This window comes from Nyctibius grandis, chromosome 3, assembly GCF_013368605.1.
Source record: "Nyctibius grandis isolate bNycGra1 chromosome 3, bNycGra1.pri, whole genome shotgun sequence".
NCBI lineage: Eukaryota > Metazoa > Chordata > Aves > Nyctibiiformes > Nyctibiidae > Nyctibius > Nyctibius grandis.
Genome location: NC_090660.1, coordinates 105,894,558 through 105,919,663, shown reverse-complemented (window position 1 = coordinate 105,919,663; position 25,106 = coordinate 105,894,558). Strand labels below are relative to the sequence as shown.

At 41.3% G+C, this 25,106-nt stretch overlaps 1 protein-coding gene across 1 annotated transcript in view; it reads left to right on the top strand.

Annotated features, from left to right (window-relative positions):
• KCNQ3 (potassium voltage-gated channel subfamily Q member 3) overlaps positions 1-25,106 on the top strand; it is a 216,352-nt gene that overhangs the window by 174,796 nt on the left and 16,450 nt on the right. Inside the window, exons 2-9 of the mRNA XM_068396589.1 lie at positions 9,267-9,357; positions 11,117-11,243; positions 12,997-13,169; positions 15,098-15,253; positions 16,355-16,465; positions 16,826-16,921; positions 18,284-18,378; positions 20,092-20,118. Coding sequence (XP_068252690.1) covers positions 9,267-9,357; positions 11,117-11,243; positions 12,997-13,169; positions 15,098-15,253; positions 16,355-16,465; positions 16,826-16,921; positions 18,284-18,378; positions 20,092-20,118 — 876 coding nt within the window. The remainder of the gene's footprint in view (positions 1-9,266; positions 9,358-11,116; positions 11,244-12,996; positions 13,170-15,097; positions 15,254-16,354; positions 16,466-16,825; positions 16,922-18,283; positions 18,379-20,091; positions 20,119-25,106) is intronic.

The following is a 25,106-nucleotide window of genomic DNA, read 5'->3' as shown; positions in this document are numbered from 1 at the left end:
TGAGAGAAGAGAAACCCTCAAATATATTTTGAAATGCAAGTATTAAAGGGCGTAAGACCTGTGGCAGTGGTTTGATTGGTCTGCACCTGAATTACAGGGAGTGGTTTCATTTCTGCATTGTGAGAAAGGGTATGGCAGTGAGCATTTGGCCAGCTGGGGAAGGTGTGATTAAGAAACCATGCTGCTCAAGTTGGCATCCAACATGCATTTTCATCCACGTGACACCGTGTTCAGCACCAGGACACTGGTGATACTCTCAGTGGGTATAATGGAGTCATCTCCTCTAAAAAGGCAAAGAACTGGGGCTTGAATCATGTGCACCTAGTGTTCTGTGGGACTCTATCAGGGATCTTCAGTATCCATATAGGGCTGGCAAATATGTAACAGAACCTATGGGACATCTGCACCACTATGGAGCAGTGGCTGGAGAGTGAAGTTGCACCAGGATGTCCATCATTACCTGATAAAAGCCTGTCCCTCAGATGGGATTCTGACATAGATAAGACCCCTAAATTGGTATGTTTAAAAATAGCTATTTATATCTGAGATAATCTAAAGCCTCTGAGGCATCCCCAGTTCTTCTGTAGAAAGAGATATTTAAGCATATTCTGCTTTCAGCACCCCTGGCCTCCAGCTAATGCCATTTTATGGGGTACAGGCAATGGGCCAGAGCTGTGAAGCCTTGTTGCTTGACTGATGATCAATGCCAAACCACAGCATGCTTATCTATGGAGCATGAAGGAAGAATTAAGTCTGATATAAGAAAAGGTTTAAAGGAATAGTGTCAAGTCAAACTGGACTCAAAATCTGGTTTATTTTGCAGAGAAGTTTGGTCTGTCTATTAATACAGTATTTTGTCTATGTGAAATTGCAAAACATTACTCCACACCACCAATGTAACTGTGGTCACAGCTGCTGAAATGTGAGTTTAGCCCTTGCATCTTTTAGCACAGATCCTTTCTCCGCCTTCTCCTCTCTCCCTGTGAATAAAGTGAGAGCAGCTCATCTACTTTGTGTTCTGCACAGTAAGAAATCCTTTCCTGACTGATTGATATGTGCTGGTTTTGCAGCACCACTGGATTTGTGAATGGGTCATAGGCTACAGACCAGTTTGTTAGGGAAAACGGATGTGTGGTGTTGTCACACACAGTAAGATGCAGTGATGACTGCACTCTCCACTTACATAAAAATTGTAAAAAGTTCAAAGAATCCTCCTGGATTAAAAAAAAAAACAAAACTGGATAGTTCAAAGCAAGGATCTGAGATCTTTGTCTGATTTTCTCCAGAGTAGCCAGTGATTAAACACTATGTGGAAAAGATCTCTCTTCCATTCTAGCTGTAATAGTTCATGCTTTTAGCTGGAAAAGTCCTGAGTCAGGTGCCCTGTGTCACAGACAAAACTGTGACCGTCCCAGGTGCAAAATGGTAGAGGTCTCTGTGGAGTTAATGCCAGAAAATTCAGGAAGGGGCTTTTAGAGTGATAATATTTATCTCCTGTAATCCAGAGATCCCACTCAATCTGCCAGAATTGAGCTGGCTCCACAGGAGCTGCATTACCAGGACACCCTTCAATGCCCATAATGGAAAACCCACTAAACTGTTACCTGGACCTGGAGTGTACTGGCAGTGTTCTTGTGGGGTGCAGGTTGTGTGTAGCCACGCACCTTTACCTTGCACAGTTGCAAGTGTCTGACCATGCAAAATGTCCATTGAGAATGGCATCATGCAACTTTTCTTCTGAATGTCCCACTCCATGTGAAAACTGAGATCATTGCATAAAGTGCTCATGTTCACACATAAAGGTGTGTGATGGAGTTTGAGATGGCACAGGCAAAGAAGATACAGCCCAAATTGGAAATTGCTTTTTCACTTGGTAATCCCACGTGTCTGAAAGTGCTAGATTAGGTTGGAAGTATTGGCATTGTTTAAAAAAGTATGTTCTTTTGCAATGTAGGGTCAAAAATAGAAAAAAACCCACAACTGTCAAAACCCCCAAGTGGGCCAAAGTCTTGGGTAAAGAGTAAAGATTCTCTTTTCAGTTCACTGTAAGAGTCTGCCCAGCCACCAAATTAATGTTATCACTTCCCTACCTAGAAACCCTATGTTAGAGACTACAGAGGCTATTTCTGGACAGTGCTGTCTTCCTGATATTAGAAATTCACTTCAGCTATATTACCTTTGGAGAACGTAATATATTTGGTGTGAGTTCCTGTGAGCAAAGGGAATTTGGTCAGGTGGAAGAAAGGGTGGGTAGGCTGTTTGACTGGGTTTTTTTGCTTGTTTGTTTTTAGACAATGCCACACTCGGTAAGCTGAATTGCAGTCTTGCTCTGCTGCAACGGCAGAAACGGAGCAAGATCCTTCACAAGATGCTGGAGGAAATGCTAGGAAGTAAGGAAAGATCCTCAAAAGATCTCTGGTCTCACTGGCACACCAGCTGATCTGGCAGGTGATGAAGTGGTAGTCCAGAATGACACTAGTCCATTGGTGACAGAAGTGAGAGCCATTGTCCCTCTCACGGTAGGAAGCTGAGCCAGAAAAGTCTAAATGCTTACTCATGTCAGGTTTTTAATGACCTTGGGTTCTCATTGGCAGGAGTTCCTCTGAACGGGCTTCACTGCTGTTTGCCTAAGTTTGGAAAGCTTTTAAAAAGCAAGATCTGGGAGAGAAAAGATGTGCTTCACAGCAGGGCATCTAAGGTTCAAAAGAACAGCTTTTAAATTGGACAGTTCCTCTCTCCTGTCCTACACATACAAGCCAAGAGCCTGGTTAAGGCCTCATCCTCTTGTTGCTTTTTCTTCAGGTTCAATCCTAAAAACGTTTTTTTTCAGTGCCTTGTGTACCACTGTTGCCATCTTCCTTAGGGAGTCTGGCATGCTGGTACAAAATATTTTGGGTCAGCAATGTTAGACAGCATGAACACCATCATCCTGGATTTTCTGCTGTAGGGGACATTTCAGAAGAATGGCCTGACGCATTCCCCAGGTTTGCTGACATGAAGAGTACAAAATAGAAAGCCCAGAGCACCATATTTCCCTGCCTGATTTTTCTCAGTTCGGAGGACATGAGCCATCCACTAAGACCTCATTTCCATCTTGTCTGTGAGACAAGTTTTGAAGATGCTCTGAAAGGCCTATAGCATACATAGGTTACAAGAAGAGGCCTAGACACCTTATCACATGGGCGAATGGGGGACAGATTGCAGAAGTGAAGGAGAGGCAATGACAGCATTAGCTACCAAGGAGTTAGATGTCTCCTATCCTCCTGTGGCTTGAACAAGGATGGAAAAGCTTCTGACTGATGCAACTAAATATTCTGAGTTGCTCTGGTAGTGGCTTTAAATTCTATTTTTATATTAAGTGAATGACATTGGACTGAACTATTGTTTGGGGCTTTTATCTGCCATGACTAGTATGCCTGTCCATGGGCTTATCTCTGGCTGGCAGCATGCTGCTAATTGAGTTGAGACACATAGACCATGAAACATGGTGGACCATGCAGCACAGCAGATCAGGAACAGCAGAGAGCCAAACCACATTACCCAGCTGCAATCACCATAAATCAAATGAGTTTCAGAAATGCTTCTAACAGGACTTTCTCCAAAGGACATTAACAAACTTGTCTGAAGCCATTTGAAGGTAAACTTTAAGATTCATGTATTGGTTTCTGCTAAATTTTGTGAAATACAAGTGTAGGACATTTGAAAGCCCATCTTTCAAATGTAACAGAGCCAGGACAAAGTTTTTGGATTTTTTCTGTTGCCCTATCTCAGTACTGATCTCTGTAAGAGTAACTGGCCTACTGCTTGGAACAGCAGAGATGCAAGAATCTAAATATTAAACAGTGAGTATTCCCATGTCTGTGAAAATCAGGCATGCATTCCCTTCTCTCCGAAGAGCTGTTCTCAAATATTTGGTAATGTCATTTTTTTAGTGTTAAAAATCCCAAGTCAAGCCTCTCGTTAGCAACCATAATACGATCAGTGCAAGATACTGCAGATGTTCTGTGAAAACCAAAGTTTGGATGCAGAGAAAAAGATGGTGGGTAGGAATATAGAGCTACTGAAAGAACTGTGAGAAGAGATGCATTTTTAATCCTTATGGGTAAAAGCCAATAGTTGAAGAAAATAAGGTTGTTCCAATATGAAATTTGAGAAAGTGTCTGGGAACCATGGTTTTAGGACCATATTGCACTGGGAACCATAAACAAAAATTGAGCAAAACACTGCCAGATTTTCCTAACATAATCTTAGAAAATTCCATTAGCATTTACCAGGTGGCAGAACATAATGAAACTAGAACACAAGATTTAAGGAGAAACAAGAAAGGACCAAATGGAGCAAAGGAGAAAAATCTCAGATTCATACGAACATTTGGAGACAGAGGAAATTCCAATGGCTTGCAAGAAAAGGTACTGAAGATGTGAAAGCAAATACTTTTACTTTTGTAAGCAGGATTCTTGACCACATGTAGATGTGATACCTAAATTTACAACAAGGGATTTCAGAGAAACCTGTTCATGTAAGAAGTGGGCTGGTATGGCTGGTAGGCTAATTCTTACAGTAGTAAAAATATATGAACATTATTAAAAGGTGCTGATTGTCATTATATCCAAAACAGGGCTGAAAAAAAAGGGGTAGCATTCAGCTGATTTACACAGTAAACTTCTCCATAGGAGCTAGTTGCTAGAGTCTTTCTTTACAGTTATAGAGAAGAAATTGTCTCTGTAGGTGCTTCTGACCAGCTTGAGCTGTCTACTTTAAAACAGCATGAGCTGTACACTAGAAGCACACATTCCTCTCTATTAACTGTAAGCCTAATTGAGACTTAACATTTAGTCACACGGCACAAAAATTTGCCAAAATGATGCCACATGCAAATATTGTTTGGCCTGCCTATGATGTATCTAGTCCTCATAACAGCTTCAGAAGGACTGCTATGTTTTGGAATATATTATAGGCAAATTACTATGTGAGCTGTTCCTAAAAGTTTGAAGCAAGAGATGGTGAACAGGATACATGATAAGCACCTATATATGGAAAAAATGTAAAAGTTCTCAGCTAGATCTGCATTATATTGTCTTCAAATAAAAGCCGATATAGAAGAAAAGCTCAAAGAATGGGAAATATTAAAAGAAATCAAAATTTATCAAACAAAACAGTCTGTGATGTTCATCCAAGAAACATTAGATTTATGGTCTAAGCATAGTCATAAATTACTTCTTACTTCCTGGAAAAAATTTGTATTGTTTCTGGAATACTGTCTTTAATACACCAAAATAGTATAATTAGAAAATATGAGTGTTAAACATATGATTTCCAATAACAAGGACATTTATTTACTAGGATCAGCATATTAGTTGTGACAGTGACAAAAGAGTACTTCCATTTGGTGGTCTGGAACTTATACATACAACAAACTGATCAGGATTTTAGGCATAATACTGCAAATAGGTACAATGTAATGGGCTGTGAGAAATGGTGTAAAATGATAGCAAAGATGATTCTAAAGCCTGAAGAACCAAATTCAGATCCTCATTTGGCATATCTGATTTACAGTCTTGATGTCTGGACTGCCACCTGCTGAAACACTGTTCAATAGGAAGCTTAGGCTTAACAGGACTCAATTTTCATTACTAAACCTTGACTTTTACCCCATTTCTTTCTTCTAACCCTTGGTGCTCTTTGTCCCATGGTTAGGATCATTACAACTGTGAGTAAATTTGAGACTTTCTCCCTCTCTGCCCCTTGATTCCCCAGATCAGTGTTAGTCTCCTTCTGCTCATCCCCTGTAATTTCAACAGTTTCATTCCGCGTGGTTCGCCTGTAATGATTTTACAGTCAGACTCAACCACTGGACACACACTGCTGCCTCTAAAAGATGAAATTAGACAATATAGACTCAACTATTGTACTATTGCCGTAGGACAATATAGACTCAAGAACTGTCAAGCAAGTTAAGGGTCTTTATGTTCGCAAGGCCACAAATGGGCCTAGGTGGTACATACACCCACAATATGGGCATAAGCAGCAAGGTGAAGATGTACCTTATTATCATCTTTGCTGAGCAAGGTGGATTGATGAAAAAAACATGACATCTGTGTAGCATCTTCCATAGAAAAGAGGACACAAGATGGCTTGCAGGGTTCGTAAACACCAAGATCCGAAACAGAAGAGGCTGCAGGGACATCATTGGGTTGCATAGCATCAACGGAGATTAAAATTCATGAAGTGCTTTGAACACGGTCATAATTTCAGATGCTAAGGGGGGATTGCTGAGATGTGATTTGATTAACTTACAGTGGGTGTTTACCATTTGGGAACAGTGCGGTAGGAAGATAGCTGACCCTTCCAAGATGGATTGAGGTTTTATATGTCGCACCACAGGGTTTTCACCCCTGCACACCCCAGAGTACTGCAGGAAGGGGCAGGAGTCTGGCTTTGTGGGCTGTGTGGGTTTTGGGACTGTGGTTCCTGCTCAGCAGTTGCACCTCTGGGGCATTCTTCTGGCATGCATTCACACACTTCTTGCAGCTGGGGAATCAGACCACGTTCCCTGCTGGGATCCACCCTCAAAATTATTCATGGTGACTTGTGATCTGCAGTCTTACCCTCACACCCTGTTTTTACTTTTTTTTATCCTACATGATCTGTTGTTTTCATAGGTGGGCTCTCACTTGGAGCAGTGGGGCTTGCAGTGTGGGCTGTGCTGTGCAGCGATCGAACAAGCAGCACTCCTGGCTCCTTCATGCACACATTTGTGTTTTTCTGGTGACCAAGGAATAGTTTTTTCACCGCTGTGAGACTCCTTTTCTTGCATATCAAATACACGGGTGCGATCACCTGAACATCGCCTGCGCTGAGTTTGTTTCATGGGGATGGAAAACAGGAATGAGCGCAGTATCCCCTTGCTCTGTGGAGCACCGGTACCCTCTAGTGGTAAAACCGCCGGCAGTTTTAGGCAAAAGATGAGGATTTCACTACTGACTTATCTTCTTTCTTCCTCTTGGACAAAAATCTGCCCATCATCCTTAATTGACAGTGCTTTTCTGTTGAATAATATCGTAAATTTACTCCTTTAGTTTAAGTAGCTGATGATGTAATTTTCTCAGGCTGTTTTCAGTGTGTTTTGCCTTTCATTAAATCATTTAAATGATACTTGTGAGTTGATGGGTGACCAAATTTTCACATGGTATAAAGAAATGGCTGTAATGGAAAGCATCAAGAGGCAGCAGCTCAAGGCTATTCGCAATGGAGAATTAGTGATGGTACCACTGTAATGGCTGTAATGTGGCAGATCATAGGTGGTTTATAATTAACTGAAGGACTCATCTTGTCTCAGTTGAATTCTCACCAGTTTGCTCATGGAGGTGCAGGGCAGCTGGATTGGGGGTCTTGGGGAGACAGTGAGCCACTGGCTTTGTAATTGCAAGTTGGGGACAGCAAGGTATGGTGTGACACAGCAAGCTTGAGGGGATGGCAGGAACATCGCAGAATTGTTAACTGCTGAATGTCTTGGGCAGCAGGAGTGCAGTTATAGGTCGACGGTAAAAGACACATTCTGCACCCATAGGTTGTTTCCTACCAATCACATAACTTTTGCTCTAGAGGATAGCTGGTGAGTGGGAGAAGGTTAGACTTGTCAAAGAAATCCAGAATTATTTAGCATGAGCAAACACATTTATTTCTGTTCTAACCTTGCTTGAAATGGCTGATCTGAAATTTTTCCTGACATAGGAAACTTCAGTCTGAATAGCTAACATTAGGAAAGCTACAGCAAAGTAGTCCTTCAGGGTTTGCTGTGACGTGTTTCACTGTTGCCTGTTCCTTGCATGGAGGGTGCTAGCTGATGCTATTTGGAGGAAATTCCTTCCCAAAAGGCAGCAGGAGCTATCTGGAGCTCACCTCTCTCCTTTTACTCCAGCTGCAAAAATGTTGCAAATTCTCTGAACAGGCTCCTTTAGCCCTTGGTTTCCTTATGCATGAAGGAAACAAAACCCGAAGACAGGTTAGAGGACACTTGTCTCTGAGCTGAGCTTCCCCGTGGTCCTTGCTCCCTGCCTCCACACTGCAGGCTGTGGACTCTGCTCATTTCACTCAGTGAAACAAAGTGGAGTTTTATTCAGCAAGAAATGAAATCATGCTTTAGGTGTTGGATTGAAATTCAAAACAGGTAGTATACACTAAACACAGCTGGATTCTTAACAAGCTTTTTTCCCTGGGCAATTTCAGTATCTAATGCCTATCATTTCTTTGATGTACCTTAGCTATGAAAGCAAGGGAGCCAGAGCTTTTATGGAGATGTCCTGTCAATTTATTCACTAAGCTCTGAAATATTTCCGTGGCCACCTGCCCCTCTGTTCCTGTGGATCAAGTTCTGTGAGCACATTAAAATGCCCATGATCTTGGTACATGAAGTACTAGAATGTGAGGTTCTCCCACTCTGCTTCACAGTAATCACTTACAAGACTCCCTTGATTTTTCTTACCTCTGTATGTATAAAAGATTTTGAATAGCTTGAACCTGGGAATAGTTTTATAAAGCAGAACACCGTGACTTTAGATTGGACTGAATTTGATTTACGAGCAGTGGGAGTTAAATTTTCTGTCAAATCTCTGTGTTCTGGAGCCTCACAGACAGACAATAACACAGGAGCAGTGATTTAACACGCACTGTGTTTATTGGAGAGCAGAACTTTACCCTCTCTATTGTTTCTCTTTCAAACCCTTTTATCTTTTCAGCTGCATAGAATTGAGTACAAAAAGGGAAAGAAAAAATAAACGCAGTTCAGTTTTCAAGGGAGGGTTTGTCCTGGTGCTGTGTTGTATTGAAGTGTTTACTGTTTCTCAGGTCTCAGGATGTGCCTAGTATATTTATTCCACTGTAACTGCAGTGCCATTTTGTGAAGCACACAGCACATCAGCTTGGAGTAGACCTCCTGAGCATTACACTCCTCTGCCTTACCATACAATCACTTCCCAAAACGCAGTACCATCCATTTCCTTCCTGAAGAAAGCAAATGACTTAATTAATACATGTCTGTCCCAGGACCATTCTGATTTAGGATCTTGCCGTGATTTCTCGACTGCCAGGCCTCCCCTGGTCCAGGCTGAGAACCCTTGAATCTTCATGAGAGCCCACCTCACTGCTCACCGGTGGGAAGTAGCCATCCCCTGAAGGTCTCCACCCAGGTTTTTTTGGGCAACATCTCTAATGCAAATACAGAGAGGGGTAACAATGCTGTGGTTTTCCCTTTTATTTCATTCCAGGTTTCTGATTGTCTTGGGGTGTTTGATCTTAGCTGTCCTGACAACTTTCAAGGAGTATGAAACTGTTTCGGGAGACTGGCTCCTCTTGCTGGTAAGTAGACTGGCTGCTGCATCACGCTGGTAATGTCCTTGAATTGATACCAGCCCCATCAGCAGTGATGGAAACTTACTCCGAGCTCTGCATGCAATAAGATTTCTTCTGTTGGTCCTGGAGCAGTGACTATACACTTACATATGGGAGAGTTCCCAGTCCATTGTCAACACTGACTGAGTAAAAGGGAAGTAAGGAGAGAGGAAAAATACTAGCCTGAGACTTTTAAATAATGGCTTTTCAGCATTTGCCTAGCAGTTCTCCCATCAAAGTATCAGTAAATTTCCTATTGACCATGCCAGACCAGAGCACATTGGAAAACTCATTTTTTGGGGATCTTTCAACAATTTTGATTCATCCTACAATATTCTACCAACCCTAGCATTTTTTTCAAGGGAGGTTATCAGAATTAGACTCGTGCTTGTGCCCAATAGCAGCGTAAGTGAAATGGTTGCAAGCAGTGCCTCTGATAACTATCCATGAGAGAAAATGTATTTGCAACAAATATATTCCTTTCTCTGTGTTTCCAGCATGCTTGTTTTATAAATGCTGGAGTTCATGCTGAAGACTGTATTTCTGTAGGTCTCCCATTTGGCAGAAGAAGACAAAAACAGGAAAAAAACTGTCACTAAGTATAAACATGACTTATTCATCATTTTATGAAAAGGACCCTAACAAGGAACTTCCTCTGCTTCCATAGCTGTCATGAGATAGAGAACGAAACCTCTCAATTAACCTGGCCTTGTAGAAAAGCATCCCTAGGGAAACTGCACAGCAAGAGTAGTTCCAGGATCTCAATTTCCATTTCCCCTTCTACCCCCAGAGACATGTAGATCCAAGCAAGAACTAAATGCCAAAAGGAATGAAAGGTGAATTCCCCTTGCATGTTCCTTCTCAAAAAACACTTGTATGAAAACACCCTCATCCCCTAGGGAATGTGAAACCCGCTTTTGTTCCCTGTTACCCTGCTTAGACCCATCTTTTCACATTTGAAAAAGCCTGAGGTGACTTTTCCTTCGCCTGTGCTTGCTTTTATGTGGCTCTCAGTGGTTTTCAGAAGTGCCTAGCAGCTGTGGGTATGAGCATCAGGAAAAATCCCCCTTTCCTCTTTGCCACAGAGAGGAAAAGTAACTGTGTACCCCATGCTGCCCTTGGCCTATCTCCACTGAGCACCTCAGAGAAGCTCTTTCCTCCCTATTCCCTTCCGTTAATTAGAGGAGTTCTTGAGCAAGGTGGAAAATCCCATTCTTCTGTGCACCAGAAATTTAAGGGGATAATATATGCCTTAAATTTGTCTTACACATGCCTTTATCATTGCCTTAAATTTAATACCATAGGACTATACCGTATCCTGTCCCTGTTTCTGTAGATACGGCTGCATGAACGAGCTGCTGGTGGGTAACCTCAGGTGTGGGTATACAGTGCACTGGGGACTTTGCAGTCAACACTCACATATGTCTTCTCATTTCATGTGAAACAGGAGGTCTTTTTGTGAAGTAAATGCCCTTCCATCAAGGTAGGGTAAGCACTTCACATTTACCCAACAGCAGGGACACATCCTTTCTGCAGAGTACTTAGCAGGCTGTAAAGCTGTGTCCCACTTTGCCTTGCCTCTTTCATCAACCTATATTCTCCTCCCCACTTTTTTCCTCTCTCTCACACACATACCCCAACACCTCATCTGTTTCCTTTAGCTATGTCTAGAATTATTGCTGAACTTGTTATGCGTCTAACAATGTAGTTTGTGTCTTTAATACAGGAAACTTTTGCCATTTTCATCTTTGGAGCAGAGTTTGCCTTGAGAATCTGGGCTGCTGGGTGTTGCTGTCGCTACAAAGGATGGAGGGGGAGACTCAAATTTGCCAGGAAGCCTTTGTGCATGCTGGGTAAGCACATGCTCTCTACTACTGTTTTTCCCATTATGTCCTTTTCCTTCTAAGCCAGTCTGGGGGGAAGTCCAAGAACCAGTGACTGGCAGTGCAAAGAGCACTGATCTCAGATTTGCCCTTTGTGCTAGGAACTGTGTCCTGCTTGGAGCAGTTATTTGAAGTATCCAGCAATAACAATTCATTTGACAGACTCTTGGGTGGCTGGTCAGTGAGAAAAAAATGGATCCTTCTACTCTTCAAACACATTTTTCTTGTCCTGAGTCCCTCTGCATTTTTCTTAAGCTCATCCCAAAATATACTCGGTCTGTTTTCAGTTTCAAACCACTTCAGATCTCAACACCGTGCCATCTTCCCCAGCCCTCTGTTGTATTCAGATGTTGTGGTTTACCTTTGTAAAGTTGTTCTGCATTTGCAAACAAGTATCTTTGTGATTTCACCCATGTTATCTTTCAGGCTTGGAAGGCACTGCTTGTAACCATCATAAAACTCCTCATTATTCATGTTTGAATCCCCTCCTAAAACTCCTCATTATGTCCACAAACCAACTAACCAACATTTAGGAGCTCACACTTCCCTGAGCACCTGTCATGCACATCCACATTCGTTCAGTGTTTCCAGGACTCCCTCATTTATTTTGATGCTCTTCAGGCCAAGCACTAGCTTTTTGTTCTTTATTTGTACAGCACATAGCACTCTGGGGAGCCGTGGTACTGCAGTCATATGAATACATGCTACACTCTTCCCTCTCCCTCCTTTTGTTCATATTGTGAGTCTAAATGGTAGATGAAATTGGAACTTATTTTCTTTGTGCATCTGTGCTATCTTCAATTTAGTTGTGCTCCTTTGGGTGCTACCATTGTAGTACTAATAGCATTGTGAAGGCTAGAGCACAGTGTGAGCAAGTCGGATTGATACTGTCTCATGCCTTCTTGGTGAAAGTGTCATCTCACTTGTGAGAATGAATCTTCATTGATATCTGGATAAAGAACAGAAAAGATCCCACTGGATTTATTAATGTCATCTCTTGGTCGTCACTGGCACAAGTTTGTTCTGAGAATGATTGAAAGTGAATAAATCTGAAATCCATCCAGTGCCACTCTTTTTGTCTGGAAATACATTATGAAGACAATTTAAAGACTGAGTGCCCGGAGAATGTTTGAAGCCTTTTGGTACCACTTTTTTCTTGTATATGTATAGGATCAAAAAGCAGGGGGTAAACAAGGAAAAGAAAGGAAAAGAAATAAAACAAGAAGCAGTGGTGTGATTTGCATTTCAAACCTCTTCAGTTGATCAGCAAATTGGCCCTGTGAGCGCTTACAAAAAGTAGTAGTACTGGCTTTGAGATTTTAAAGGGAAAACTCAGCCAAAAGAACAAAATACTAGATACACTATCAAAAACTGTATTTCTTATCTGCTGACCTGTTCACTAACACGTTTCTGTAGGACAGATAAATTTAAGGTTATTTTTCTGTCAGCATTTGGACACTGTTTCTGTGCATCCCTAAGCTAGGTCAGACAGTGTCTCAAGTCCAGTGCATCCATCTGTAAATAAATTTCGAAGCTTTGTGGTGGATTCTGTGTATGATGCCAACTGTGTGGCAGGTGCAGATATCTGTTTAATTGGCAAGAAAAGGCATTTTTAGGGAGCTTTAAAATTTGCCTAGGGAAATTTGCAGCACAACCAGATGGGATTAAGAAGCAGGTGATGGGGCCACTTTTGTTGGCAGGCTTTGTTCTTTTCGCCTTGCAGATATCTTTGTGCTGATTGCTTCAGTGCCAGTGGTTGCTGTTGGGAACCAGGGCAATGTTCTGGCCACATCTCTCAGAAGCCTTCGCTTCCTTCAGATCCTACGGATGCTTCGAATGGACAGGCGGGGCGGCACATGGAAACTTCTGGGATCAGCCATTTGTGCACATAGCAAAGTAAGTGAGGAGCTTGCAGGGCTTAGCTGGGACTTGGGGGAGAGACATTGGAGGGAAAGAGAGGGGATGCACAAGTACAGCACTGCCTTGGGATTATGTCTTGTAGTTCAAGCAATAGTTTTGTCCCTCTTCCATTCTCTGAACCACTTCTACCGCTTGTTTTACTGTTCTCTACTCAATAGTGGTGCTGGCAAGTAACAAGAGAGAGCGTTCATTCCCACACTCATTACAACAGCAATTTTGTCTTTACACGGAATGAGAGCAGGGACATCCCTTTAAGGGTGAAGTATGTTGAAATCTTTGACAAAAATGCCTCTGTATTTGAAACGTTTCTAGTGGCTTCTCAGTCTTGTCTGATCAACAGATGGAGCAGGAGTGCAGAGGGATGGAAAGAGGCTGGTTAGCAGAAATGTGGTTTCAGAGCTACTGGTATAATTTCTCTATGGTAGCATGGGTCAGGCAATATAAAGATGCACACAGTGTGAACAGACAGACAAAATTTCTAAAACAATCTTTGCTCAGTCTAACTTGATGGTATAGTCAGACACATCCTGTCTCACGCCAGACAGTTACATTGTGGCCTTGCATTTTCACCAAACATGTTAAAAACTGTCAGCATAAAAATTCTCTAGATGAGATTTCTCATCTGCACAGGGTGTAGAAAAATTGCTTATATTCTTTGCTACATACTGCTTTTTCTTATCCATGAATGACATTCCTGACATTTCAGGGGGTTTTGAAAATTAAAATGCCAGCTGGCACAGCATAATTAGACTTTCCTTCTTTGTAGTGGCTGATAGGGATACCCACCCTGCTTCATTTCATATCAACTTCTGTTTCTTCCCCTTATAAACTTGCTACAAGGCAGGTGGCACAGACACACATATGTCAAAAGTGTTTCTCAGGAAACTGAGATCATGGAAGAAATCTGTGTGCCAAAGACTTGTTTAGAAATTGTTTAAGGCTTCATTGTATGGCATTTCATTCAAATGTTCCTTGTTTGATTCCTAACCACCACCCTTTGGACCTCAGCTGGCTGCAGGAGATAAGAAGGGGTTGCAAGAACTTTGGTTCACTGGAGACACTAGAACAATTTTGATAACAAGGTTAGCCAACAAATTTCCTTCTGTGGTTGCACACCAGAAATCAGCCAAGAAAGCTGACTTATCTCAAGACTCAATTATGAAATTCTCAGCTACAACCTTTTTTTTTCTTTTGCAAATGCAGTTCTCAGAAAACAAACGGAATATTGATTTTTTACCCACTTGTGAAGATCTTCACCAAAAAAGTTTCTGCTTTGTTTTAGACATTGCTGGGATTTGAACTTGGGTTGCTGCATCTCCTACCTCAGTTGGATTAGCCACACACTCCACTGTAGTCACTCCCTCTAAAACAAGGAAGCTCAGGTTTGTTTTCATACAGATGATTTTCAAGGTCTGTTCTTACTGCATCAATTCATGGTGAAATCATACCTCAGAACCTGCTTTCATATGCCTAAAGAGAAGAAACTGCATCCTGCAGCCTTGGCTCTCTGGAGGTAGGGAGAGGGCAGAGCTGTTGATTTACCTGCCAAGACTGACCAATCGTAGGGGCAGCAGGAATGGGAAGAGTCAAGGTCAGGGACAGAGCCCTGCAGCACCCTGTGTCATGTGTGCAGCTGAGCCCTTAACCCAGCCTTATGCAGACTACAACTGCACATTGCTTCAAGCTATTCCCAAGGAAGATGCCATGTAAGGGCTAATTCTTGTAAATCTCTGCATTATTTCCCAGTAAGTGCTGAGGTGGGCTGGTGAGGGACTGTGACCAAGCCAGCAGCAACAGCTCTGCTGTTATCCTGAGTGCTTCTCTCTTCTCCTGACATTTACTCTGCCACTGCGGGTATTGAGACTGTTTTCAGCCCCTCCATTGTCCCTCTGTTTCTTTTGCAGGAACTCATCACTGCTTGGTACATTGGGTTCCTGACACTCATCCTGTCCTCGTTTCTTGTTTATCTGGTTGAAAAAGATGTTCCTGAAAAGGATGCTAATGGGGTGGAGATGAAGGAAGAGTTTGAAACCTATGCAGATGCACTGTGGTGGGGGCTGGTAAGCGACTCCAAAAAATACCTTATCCCCTTCTTAAAAACTTCATATCCAAGAAGAGATAAAATATTGATGTTAAGGATTACAGTACAAGTGCTGCTAAATTTGGGTGAGGAGCATGTTACTGGTATAAGATTACCAAAGTAAGGATGCCCCTACAACCAATGAACAGAACTTATATCCCTGTTGTTTCGCAGTCAGACAAAGCCCCTTAGGTGCTTAAACCCCTTTCAGAAATCAGTCTGTGCTCTTGGCTTCCAGGAAACCTCTCTTTTAGAGGAGTGTCTCTTTGGGTATAACTGCAATGGCAGAGCCTATGCCTACAGGAGACCTAGCTCTCATGACAGCAGAATCCTGCCTGTGAAAGCTATATCCCTCAGAAAATGGCAAAATCAGAGCTGGCCAAACTGGAAGGTTCTGTTGACTCTCTTGAGGGACAAGAGGCCTTGTAGAGGGATCTAGATAGATTGGAGCATTGGGCAATGATTAATGGGATGAAACTTAACAAGTCCAAAATGTCTCTGGAAAGGATAACTCAACACTTCTTTTGTGTCTTACATGCATTCCCCAAGAATCACTCAGGGAATGCCACCAGTGGTAGGATACTGAGCAAGAAGGACCTTTGATACATCAGTTCTTGTCTCTTCTGATGAAGAGAGGAGTATTGGTTTGCACCACTACTCATTTAATCACAATATATTCCTGCCACCTGGTAGGCAGAGTTCATGTTGCTTTGCTACCAATAGTTAGGGGAGTCTATCATGCTGTGACTAAAATTGAGCAGCATTATTTTTTTATTTACTGCAGTTCACTTATAAATGGCAAGATCCCTCCCCACTATTATTAATCAAAAGATCCCAAGTGTTGCATAGAATACTTGGATATTTTCATATCCTTGCATAATCAAGACATTTAGGTAGAGTCTCACTGGTGAGAAAAGGTACACAGCTGGAAATTAGCAATTGTGCAGGAAAGGAGTAAGTTTTCACAAAGTCATCTTGTGATGATCACCCATAGCAAGTTATTTCGGTTTCCTGGTGACATTTAAAGCAGAGCTGTTGGCTTTGGTTTTCTTATGGGAAGTCCTGGTTATTCTGCCCACAGATCACCCTCGCTACAATTGGGTATGGCGACAAGACCCCCAAAACATGGGAGGGACGGCTGATTGCAGCTACGTTCTCTCTCATCGGAGTGTCTTTCTTTGCTCTTCCTGCAGTAAGTACCTTCTGCCTCCTCTGTTAGGCACAGCCCAGCATAGCTTTTTTATCGCACAAACACAGTTACACTCTACCCTGAGTGGAAAGTAATATACCATCTGGACACCTCCATCTTGCAAAGTCAATAGACATTCAAGAAGCCTGTTGAGGACCTTAAAATGATTTGGTGCAGCCTGTGGCCCTTGAGAGGATTGTGACAAACTCATGTCTCATGAGCAGAGTGATGGGAAAGGCATGCTGTACAGCACAAAGGTCCCACGTAGCCATATCCATCTCCACCTACCTGTTTCGTCTCATTATTAATCCATTTTTTCTAAGTAAGATATGTCTAAAATCTTGCATCACTCTATGCTTTCAGGGTATTTTGGGCTCAGGGTTGGCACTGAAAGTCCAGGAGCAACATCGTCAAAAACATTTTGAGAAAAGAAGAAAGCCAGCAGCTGAACTCATTCAGGTTTGCAGCCACTTATCCTCTCCTTGAAAAAGTGTTGTGTATGAAGACTGCTGCATCATGTTAACAAGGGCCACTGCTTCCCCCCTGCCCAAATTCTTATTTCTCATTGCAGGAGGTGAGAAGCTGTGTTTGTAAAGGAGTCAGTTTTTTCACATTGAGCTAGATAATCCAGTGGTCCTTGCAGCTTTTGAGGAATCTTTCAATTCCCAGAATATCTTTCAGAAGAACTATGTCTTTAGAAGAAAGGGTCTTATCTGCTAGCTTCTGGAAACCAACCAACTTCTGCATCAGTGCCACAAAATCACAGAAAACAAGCTGTCAAAACCATATTTTTTCCAAAATCCAGGTTTTGTGAGTTCCCTTGAGAGACAGCTTTTATTCCCTTGAGAGAGTGTTTTTATGTGCAAAGAAAGTTGTGTTGTTATTGGTGTGAAAACAGCAATAGAGGTAACACAATAGACAATGACAGTTTGAATCAAGGCAAATGACGTAAATAGTACGTGTGGTTTGTAAAAACTGAAACACACCCTAGATCTGTTATGTCATTGGACAATCAGAGGGTTCAATGGGAAGACTCCTTAGCTCACTTGGACTTTAGTTATGGCCTTTGTTACAAATGCAGAAAATTAAGCTTATTAGTTTGGTGGCTGAAAAATTTGACAGGAGTTACTCTTAGTAGGTGTGGAGCACACCCTGATGTCAGTGAAGTAAATGGAAGCATTTCCAGAGAGGGACAGAGAAAGCTTCTGTGATATCAGATGGAAGTGTTGGTGCTCAGGACTGCTCAGGGTCAAACCAGTCCTCAGGAGAAGCAGGCAGAGTGGCATATTATGCTGTTCTCATTAAAAACACTCTTTAGCAAACAGAAGGGGCTGCAGACATGAGTGGTGAATTGAATTCACCTTTTAAATTAAAGCATCTACACTTAACAGGTAGCTAATTTAGCTACAGTATTTTTTAGGTACATGCTTAGAGAATTTTGATTGGAGCTAAATACTGAAATAGAAAATAGCAAAATTTGCTCTGATGGTACATTAGATAGTAAATTACCTTAAGCACTTCCAGAAGTATTGGACAAATCCAGTAGTGCTTGAAGCTCCTTTAGACATACCAGATGTGAGAATAAAACCAGTTCAGTCAAATGTAATGTCTTGTTGATGGTGGTTATCTCTCATGTTCTGCCTCCTTTAACAGCCCTCCCAGATCATAATCCAGTGTCACTCATTTGGTATGGCTGATTAGTAATTAATTTCCAGATAGTCACTCAAGTACATCGTTATATTCTTTGAAACAATTTGGCTGCTGTCAGCTTGGGCAATAGCTTTACATAACACTAATTATTTCCTCTCCCTTGTAATTCAGGCTGCTTGGAGATACTACGCTACTAACCCCAACAGGATTGATCTGGTTGCTACCTGGAGGTTTTATGAATCAATTGTATCATTTCCATTTTTCAGGTAAGTGCATTGTCCACCTGTCCATCATCATTTTGTATGAAGTATAAGTCAGGCCAGGAAACATAGACTTTCTATGTATCAGTGTGGCTTTTGTAGGTAACAGAGAGTTGCCAGTTAACTTCCTGGCTGAGACTGAAAAACATGCTTTTTGGCTTCTGGATCCTTTTCTTCTCCCTTCCCCTGGTGGGATATATTAGGGGACGTAGATAACTCCATCAGTGGCTCTCATGTTGGCATTAAACAAAGGAGAAGGCTGCCTCACTGTCAGTTTCCCTTTGTAAGATTCTGGAGTTTATTGTCCTGGAAATCTCAATTTCTCGCTCTGTAATTTTGGTCCTGATAAAGTTTTAGCCCTGGATGTCAGAGGCGGCTGTACTTCTCACACCCTCTGATGCAGTTTTGTATTTTAAGATACGGGCTATGCTGAAAATTCTTACTTTTCCCTCTTTAACTCAACTGGCCTGAGAATTCTGTTGTTCACAGAGGTGGCCATGGCATGTGAACATAATTAATGCTTGTTAAATGCTTGTCTTTTGGCAACACTAATTGCTCAAGGGGATAACTCAGTGGAGAACAGCCAAAGCATGTTCAAAACTGTCTCCCACTGAAACTATTAACTGAAGGTTCACAAGGAAATTTTTTGGCGAGTTGGGGTAATGGTTTTATTTTAATCACCACTTCTGAGTTCAGTGGGAAGCATTCCATACATAAAGACAATCAGACTTAATGGACTTAGTATGTTTATGGATATGAGTCTGTCTGATCCTCACTTTTCTTGCCTGTTGAACAGGCACCTTCCTCACCTTGAGTTCTTAACTTTTTAAAATGTTGGCCCTGTGAAAGCCAAGACTTTCAGCTATAGGCTACCAGCTGCTAATAATGGGCATTACTTATCCAGTTTTTGCTTTAAACTTTTACTCTGAACTTGCTGTTACGCTTCCTTCTGACAAAAAGTGCACTTAAACTACTGCTCAGCTCAGAGGTCTCCACAAGTAAATTGTGCTCCTTGCGCTAATACTGCAGCTCCAGCTGTTGCTCAAAAACTGCCTTAAAGAAACATTTCAGGCTCCTGCCTTCACAAAGGGAAAATTACAAATATTAACTCTTCCTTTGTTTTATTCACAATATATTTCTTTAGAATTGATTTCACTTAGGTCAAAAAAGAAAACTCTAAGAAAAAACACCACAAGTGTTTAATTAAGGCTCAGTACATTTCTTTCCTTTTCTTTATGCCTTCTCGCTCTCTATCTATTCCCACATTATCCATTATAGAATCATTTCTAGAGGGTTCCTTGACCTCAGGTTTTGTTCAGAGAATAATTCTCAGGCTTTCCTGGAGTCTAGACTCATTACTGTGACTTCAAGCTTGTTCATTGTATGTAGGTTCTTCTGTGATTCAAATGTGACCTGACATTTAATAGGTGTTTTGCAAATAAGGTGCTGGGAGAGAGGGCAAGGGAGTTCACTTCTCACCAAAGACTAGATTACCAGTCTAAGCAGCACAGATTAGTTTCAGGAACCTATATCACTTTCTTTGCTTTATGGCTAGTTGAAAATGTAGCTTTTATTCTGCTGTCGGGTATGGTCACAGAACAAAAGAGGTATAAACCATTAGCAATAGATTAGCAATTTCTGTTTAAAAAAATCTGCTGAATTTATTATGTCATTGTTCTCTCCTTGCTTTCTTGTAATGCTTCCTCTCTTCTGTAAAAGGAAAGAGCAATTGGATGGTACTGCCAGGTATGTAGCTACCGTTATTATAAATTTGTTTTAATACCATTATGGGAGGATGCAGGATAAATGGTTCTTTGCGGATTCATGAGCTCTTAACTAAAACATGCTACTAACACCACAGGTAGTCATTATCAGTTATTAACCAAGCCATTTCCTAGTTGCTTGCTTTTTTCCCAATTTAACAACACAGCTGAAATGCTGATCGTACAAATGCAGTGTTGCTTGCTGATTGTATGTAAACAGCTTTATTGTTTGTTATGATTAATCATGGTCTAGATTTCTCCTGATCCATGCCATAGAGCCAAGGTTTATCATCCAGATTGTTCTAGGGTAAATTTAAAGTTTTGCTTCATGTCATTGCTCAACAGTCCTGCATAGAGCAATGTTGTGGTGTAAGGGATCAAGTCTGTGTCAATTCACTGTGTGCAAAGATTTCCTGATGATAAATACTAAGATGGATGGCTAAGATGGATCAGCAGGATAGTCAGTCTCTCTGGCAGTACTCAAAAAGCTACATTAGGTTTGAGGCCTTGGTCCCACCCCTGCTGAAACAGATGGGAAAGCTCCCAGTCACTTTGGGGAATTTACAAGCAAAGAGAATGAAGGCAGCATCAATCCTAATACAGTCAGTCACTGAAGACTACAACAGAGCAGTCATTGTCAGTCAGCCTGCAAGGTCTCAAATGGAAATGATATATTTATAACTCCCTCCAGCTAAGTTGCAGACTCAAAAGCTCATAAAATAATTCAACCTTTTAGGTCGAAAATGTGAAATACTTAATGCTAAACTTCTATCAATGGATCACCCACAATGAAAATCAATAGCAATTAAAGGATAAATAGTTCCACAGACTTGTGCTGAAGCTATTTCCATTTGCATCCCCATTTACAGTGTAGAGAAAAAGAGCAAGAATTGTAGCAAAATTTGAAAACTGCTAGTCAGAAGTCAGACCTGGGTTCCAGTCCCTGGCCTGATGAAAATTTATCTTTTTCTTTTTGTTTTTCAAACATTTCATTCAACACATGACAGCTTCAATAAAGGAAGCTGAAAAAAACAGATTAATACTTGCTGTTCTCCTATGAATTTTGGGGGTTCAGACCTCCTTTAACAGAAAAGAAAAACCTGTCACAAGTTTTCTTATGCTACAGGCAAGTGCTGTAGTGCTGAATTATTGGGAAAAGGTGACTTCCCCCTCCTGCCACCATGATCATCAGCTAATTTGCTCCTCTTCAAAGACTGCCAGGATGGGAGTTACCTAATTTGTACTGTACATCCATGGCACTGCCCAGGCTAAGCAGTCATGAGCAAGCTCAGTTGCATTAATGTAGATGTCTGGAGATTTTAGCCACCTCCAGGGTTGGCAGCAGATGAATTTTGGAGAGCTGAAATCCTTTTGAGTATGTAACTCCATACCTCGAGCCAAAACTTGTTCTGACTCAGATGCAGCAGCAGATTAAAATTAGGAAAGTGAATGATTGCTGCAGTTTGCTGTTGGTCACGGCCCCCCTAGAGAAGCTCCTGCACCTGCAGTGACAGAACAGTTCACAGAGTAACTTCTGAGTTACTGTTTCTTTCAGGACAGTAGAAGAAATCACTTTATGTTGAAGCACTAGATTAAAAACTGAAAAGTATGACTCACAGCTCAAAACCTTTAAAACTGTGATTCCAAGGCCCCTCATTCTAGCTGGATATATCTTGCTTTTATGTTGTTACATATGTAATAACCTTCAGCAAAATCATCAGTAAACCTGCATTGAAGCCTTCCTGTTAGCAGGAATGTGTTTATGAAAATAAGCATTCAATAAGAGGCAATGGAAACCCTCCAGGTGAACAGAAAAATTATGGTACTTATGGGAGCATCCACTGACGTTAGTAGACACAGGACTGAGCCATAAAATCTGGTTGTTTTGACAGTCCCACCTTCCATCTCTCATAAAACTCTTATTTACAGATCAGATAATAAAAAAAAAATTCCTTTTCCTCCTACAGTGATTTAGTATAAAAATATTACTCGTTCTCCACTGCAGTTTGCATTGAAGGCTGTATTGAAATAAATGAGCAATAAGGGAATGTGGTCCTAGTGGAGAGAACAGCCCATAGGTACACTCAGTGTCTAGGTTCTTGCATCAGTTAAGCACTTGGGAAAGCTGTAGTAATAAACTGCATTGTCCGAACAGTGGTTGATAAAGGAGAGAGAAGAATTGGTCCAAAGTTTTCCCAGAAGAGTCAGAAAATGTAACTAGTTAATAAACTAAAAATGAGGCCTGGCTGTGTGAAAATTTGAGGACGGGTAGTGCTTTAAGTGGCAGGGTTTCTATTCTGTGGTGCGAAAGCTCTTTAGGAACTCCACAGTAGTAGAGCTGAACTCCGCGCAGATCCTTCTAGGATCTCTCCTTGGAAGCAGGAGCTGGCATCATGACAAAGTCACAGCTAGATGCAGCTTCTTGTTCTTAGACCATCTGGGAAAAACACAGGGAAGACAATAGAGTGGAAGAGTCCATTTCAGAAGCTGGATCCCAAGGCAAGGCTGCAGGGAAGGACTTGTGATAGTAGAAAGCCGATTAAAGTTTGGCAGCAGCCCAAGGCTTTATTGAAGCTCCCTTTAAACTAAAACTGAGAAGATGTGAGATACGACGAAGAGCACATTGGATTACCCTTGAGCTAGACAGTAGTCTGGCTTCTGTAAGCGGTGAAGGGAAGTGGTACACATGATGCTGCTCTGTTAAGAATAGCATTTTCCCTACATGCCCTGTAGGGACATAGTCCTGGAAACCAGGAGGAACTGGGGCTGTGCTATTCATTGCTCACTGGTGGGGAGTTTACTGACTTTACACCAGTGATGCCACTAGCTTTTTCTTCCTTAATCAGTGCCTTAAACTACCAGCACATGAAAACACATATAGCAATTGCTCTTCTGCATGTATTGCAAAGCTTTTTCATCTGTTTGGCTCCCAAGAAGGAAGATTTATGAGAAAGACATATTAATGCTCATTTCTGCTGGAGTGCAGCAAATCATTCAGCAACTGTTTGGGTGCTTGACCTACATTTTCCAGCCTTTAGGATGGAACTTTGCTTGATGGACATACTGTTTATTTTGAACCAACTTTTTATGTCTATGTTTGAGGAAGGATTAGTGGAGGATTTTGAATTTTCTTCTAGGGTCTTGCTCCTAATCAGCATTGTCCAACTGTAGAATTAGTCATCGGGAGAGCATGTTCATTCCTAGATCTATTATTATGTGATTGCAGAAAAGTCATTTATCCCTGTTTCCATATCTCTACAAGATAAATATTTCTCTGCCTTTGGAAAGTTGGTTTGTTTTTTTAAGTGGCAGAATTGGTAGTAGTCTTTCCTGTTATGTGAGTATGAAAGAATGCATATAATATGGTGCATTTTTGTATTGCTAGTAGTAACAGCATAATGAAATGAAAATCATACTTTGCAAGGTGGAAAATTTCACTGTCAGTATTTCTTCTTAATGCATCTGCCCAAAACAGGAAGGGCGAAAAAGCCACTCTGATCCACACACTACATTAACTACAAATGAAAGGCTGTTCCCATTCTTTTCATAGAGCTTTTCATGGGTAATCATTAACGTCTCATCTTAATAACTTTTCTTCACTTTACAGTAATGTCATGTTTAGTAGGGAGTCATTCTTTGGATCAAGCCTCACAAGAAAACTTAGGTATATACATTCAAGTAACAATTGAGCCTTACTCTTTTCATATTTCTTGCATGCCATTCTCTGCCTGCACTTTCTGTTTTTACTACAGTAGTTCATCTAACCACCATGAAAAGTAAGGGGAGATAAGACTGAAAAGTTATTTAAGCATAAAAAGAAAGTTGCATGACCTTGCAGATAGTTCATTGTTCTGCTGTTCAGAAAACATGGGATCTAATCCTGGCTCTGCCAATGATCTGCTTAGAAACAAGTGCTTTTCTGTGTTTTCATAGAACGGGAATGATACTAACCTACTCTGCAAATCATTTAGAAATTTACAGTAAAAAAAATATACTGTAAGAGCTAAATACTGTTCCTTATGCAGTCCCAACTTTGCCAGCACAAATTCATGCAGGTCACTTTTCGTTTGAGTTCAGTGGAACATCTCTGCATGTATATTTGCAGGTTCTGGTTCAGCAAATGGGAAACAAGTGAATGATCACCTGAATAAAGTTAGTGACATGCTTAAATACCTTGCTGAACTGTGACCTAAGATGTGGGGCAAGAACTTTATCTTCCTGCAAAGAAACATAAAAATAATTTGTAGCATTTCAGGAATCTGAAAGACTCATCATCGGAAATACGAATATTTTGACTAAATTGTCAAGCATTTTATTCTATCCCACACAAACATCTTCCTATCATTCAACTTTAGCTCATTGTTCTCATTCCCATTTCATTCCACAAACATGAAATCATCAATACACAAGTCAGCTTTCCTAGCCTCTTCCAGCTTTTGGAGAGCTGCTAGTGAAGCACTCCATTTTTTCATTGGATGATTGGCCCGAGCAGAATAGTCAAGAGACATTGATTTTGCAGTTTGGTTTGCTTTCTAGCGGTTGATACCTGGAGATATGTTCACTGTAAAGTAAACAGGGGGTCAACATCCATATGGTTTCTACCTACGTTGCCGGCTGCATCCGTTGGTGAAAAATATCCATCCTGTTTTCACAAAGAATTGAACTTGGATTATTCTCCACATGGATTTGCGTGACATTGCTTATTTTTACCCATTTCCAATCACTTTAGAAAGTGTGGATGAGAAGAGGGGCTGAGCAAAGGCCTTTAGTGTGCATAAGGGCTCTTGCTCTTTCTGAAGGACGTCAGAGTTGAGCCCAAATTAGGACTTGTGTTATGTTTCTAGCAAATAATCTGGATGGTAGGTGAGTTTGGATTTGGAGTCATGCCTACAATTAAATACCAATGAGGACATACACCACCAGAGTGAGGAAAGTGGTTGTGTTTCCTCCTCAGACTTCAGAAACAAAGTG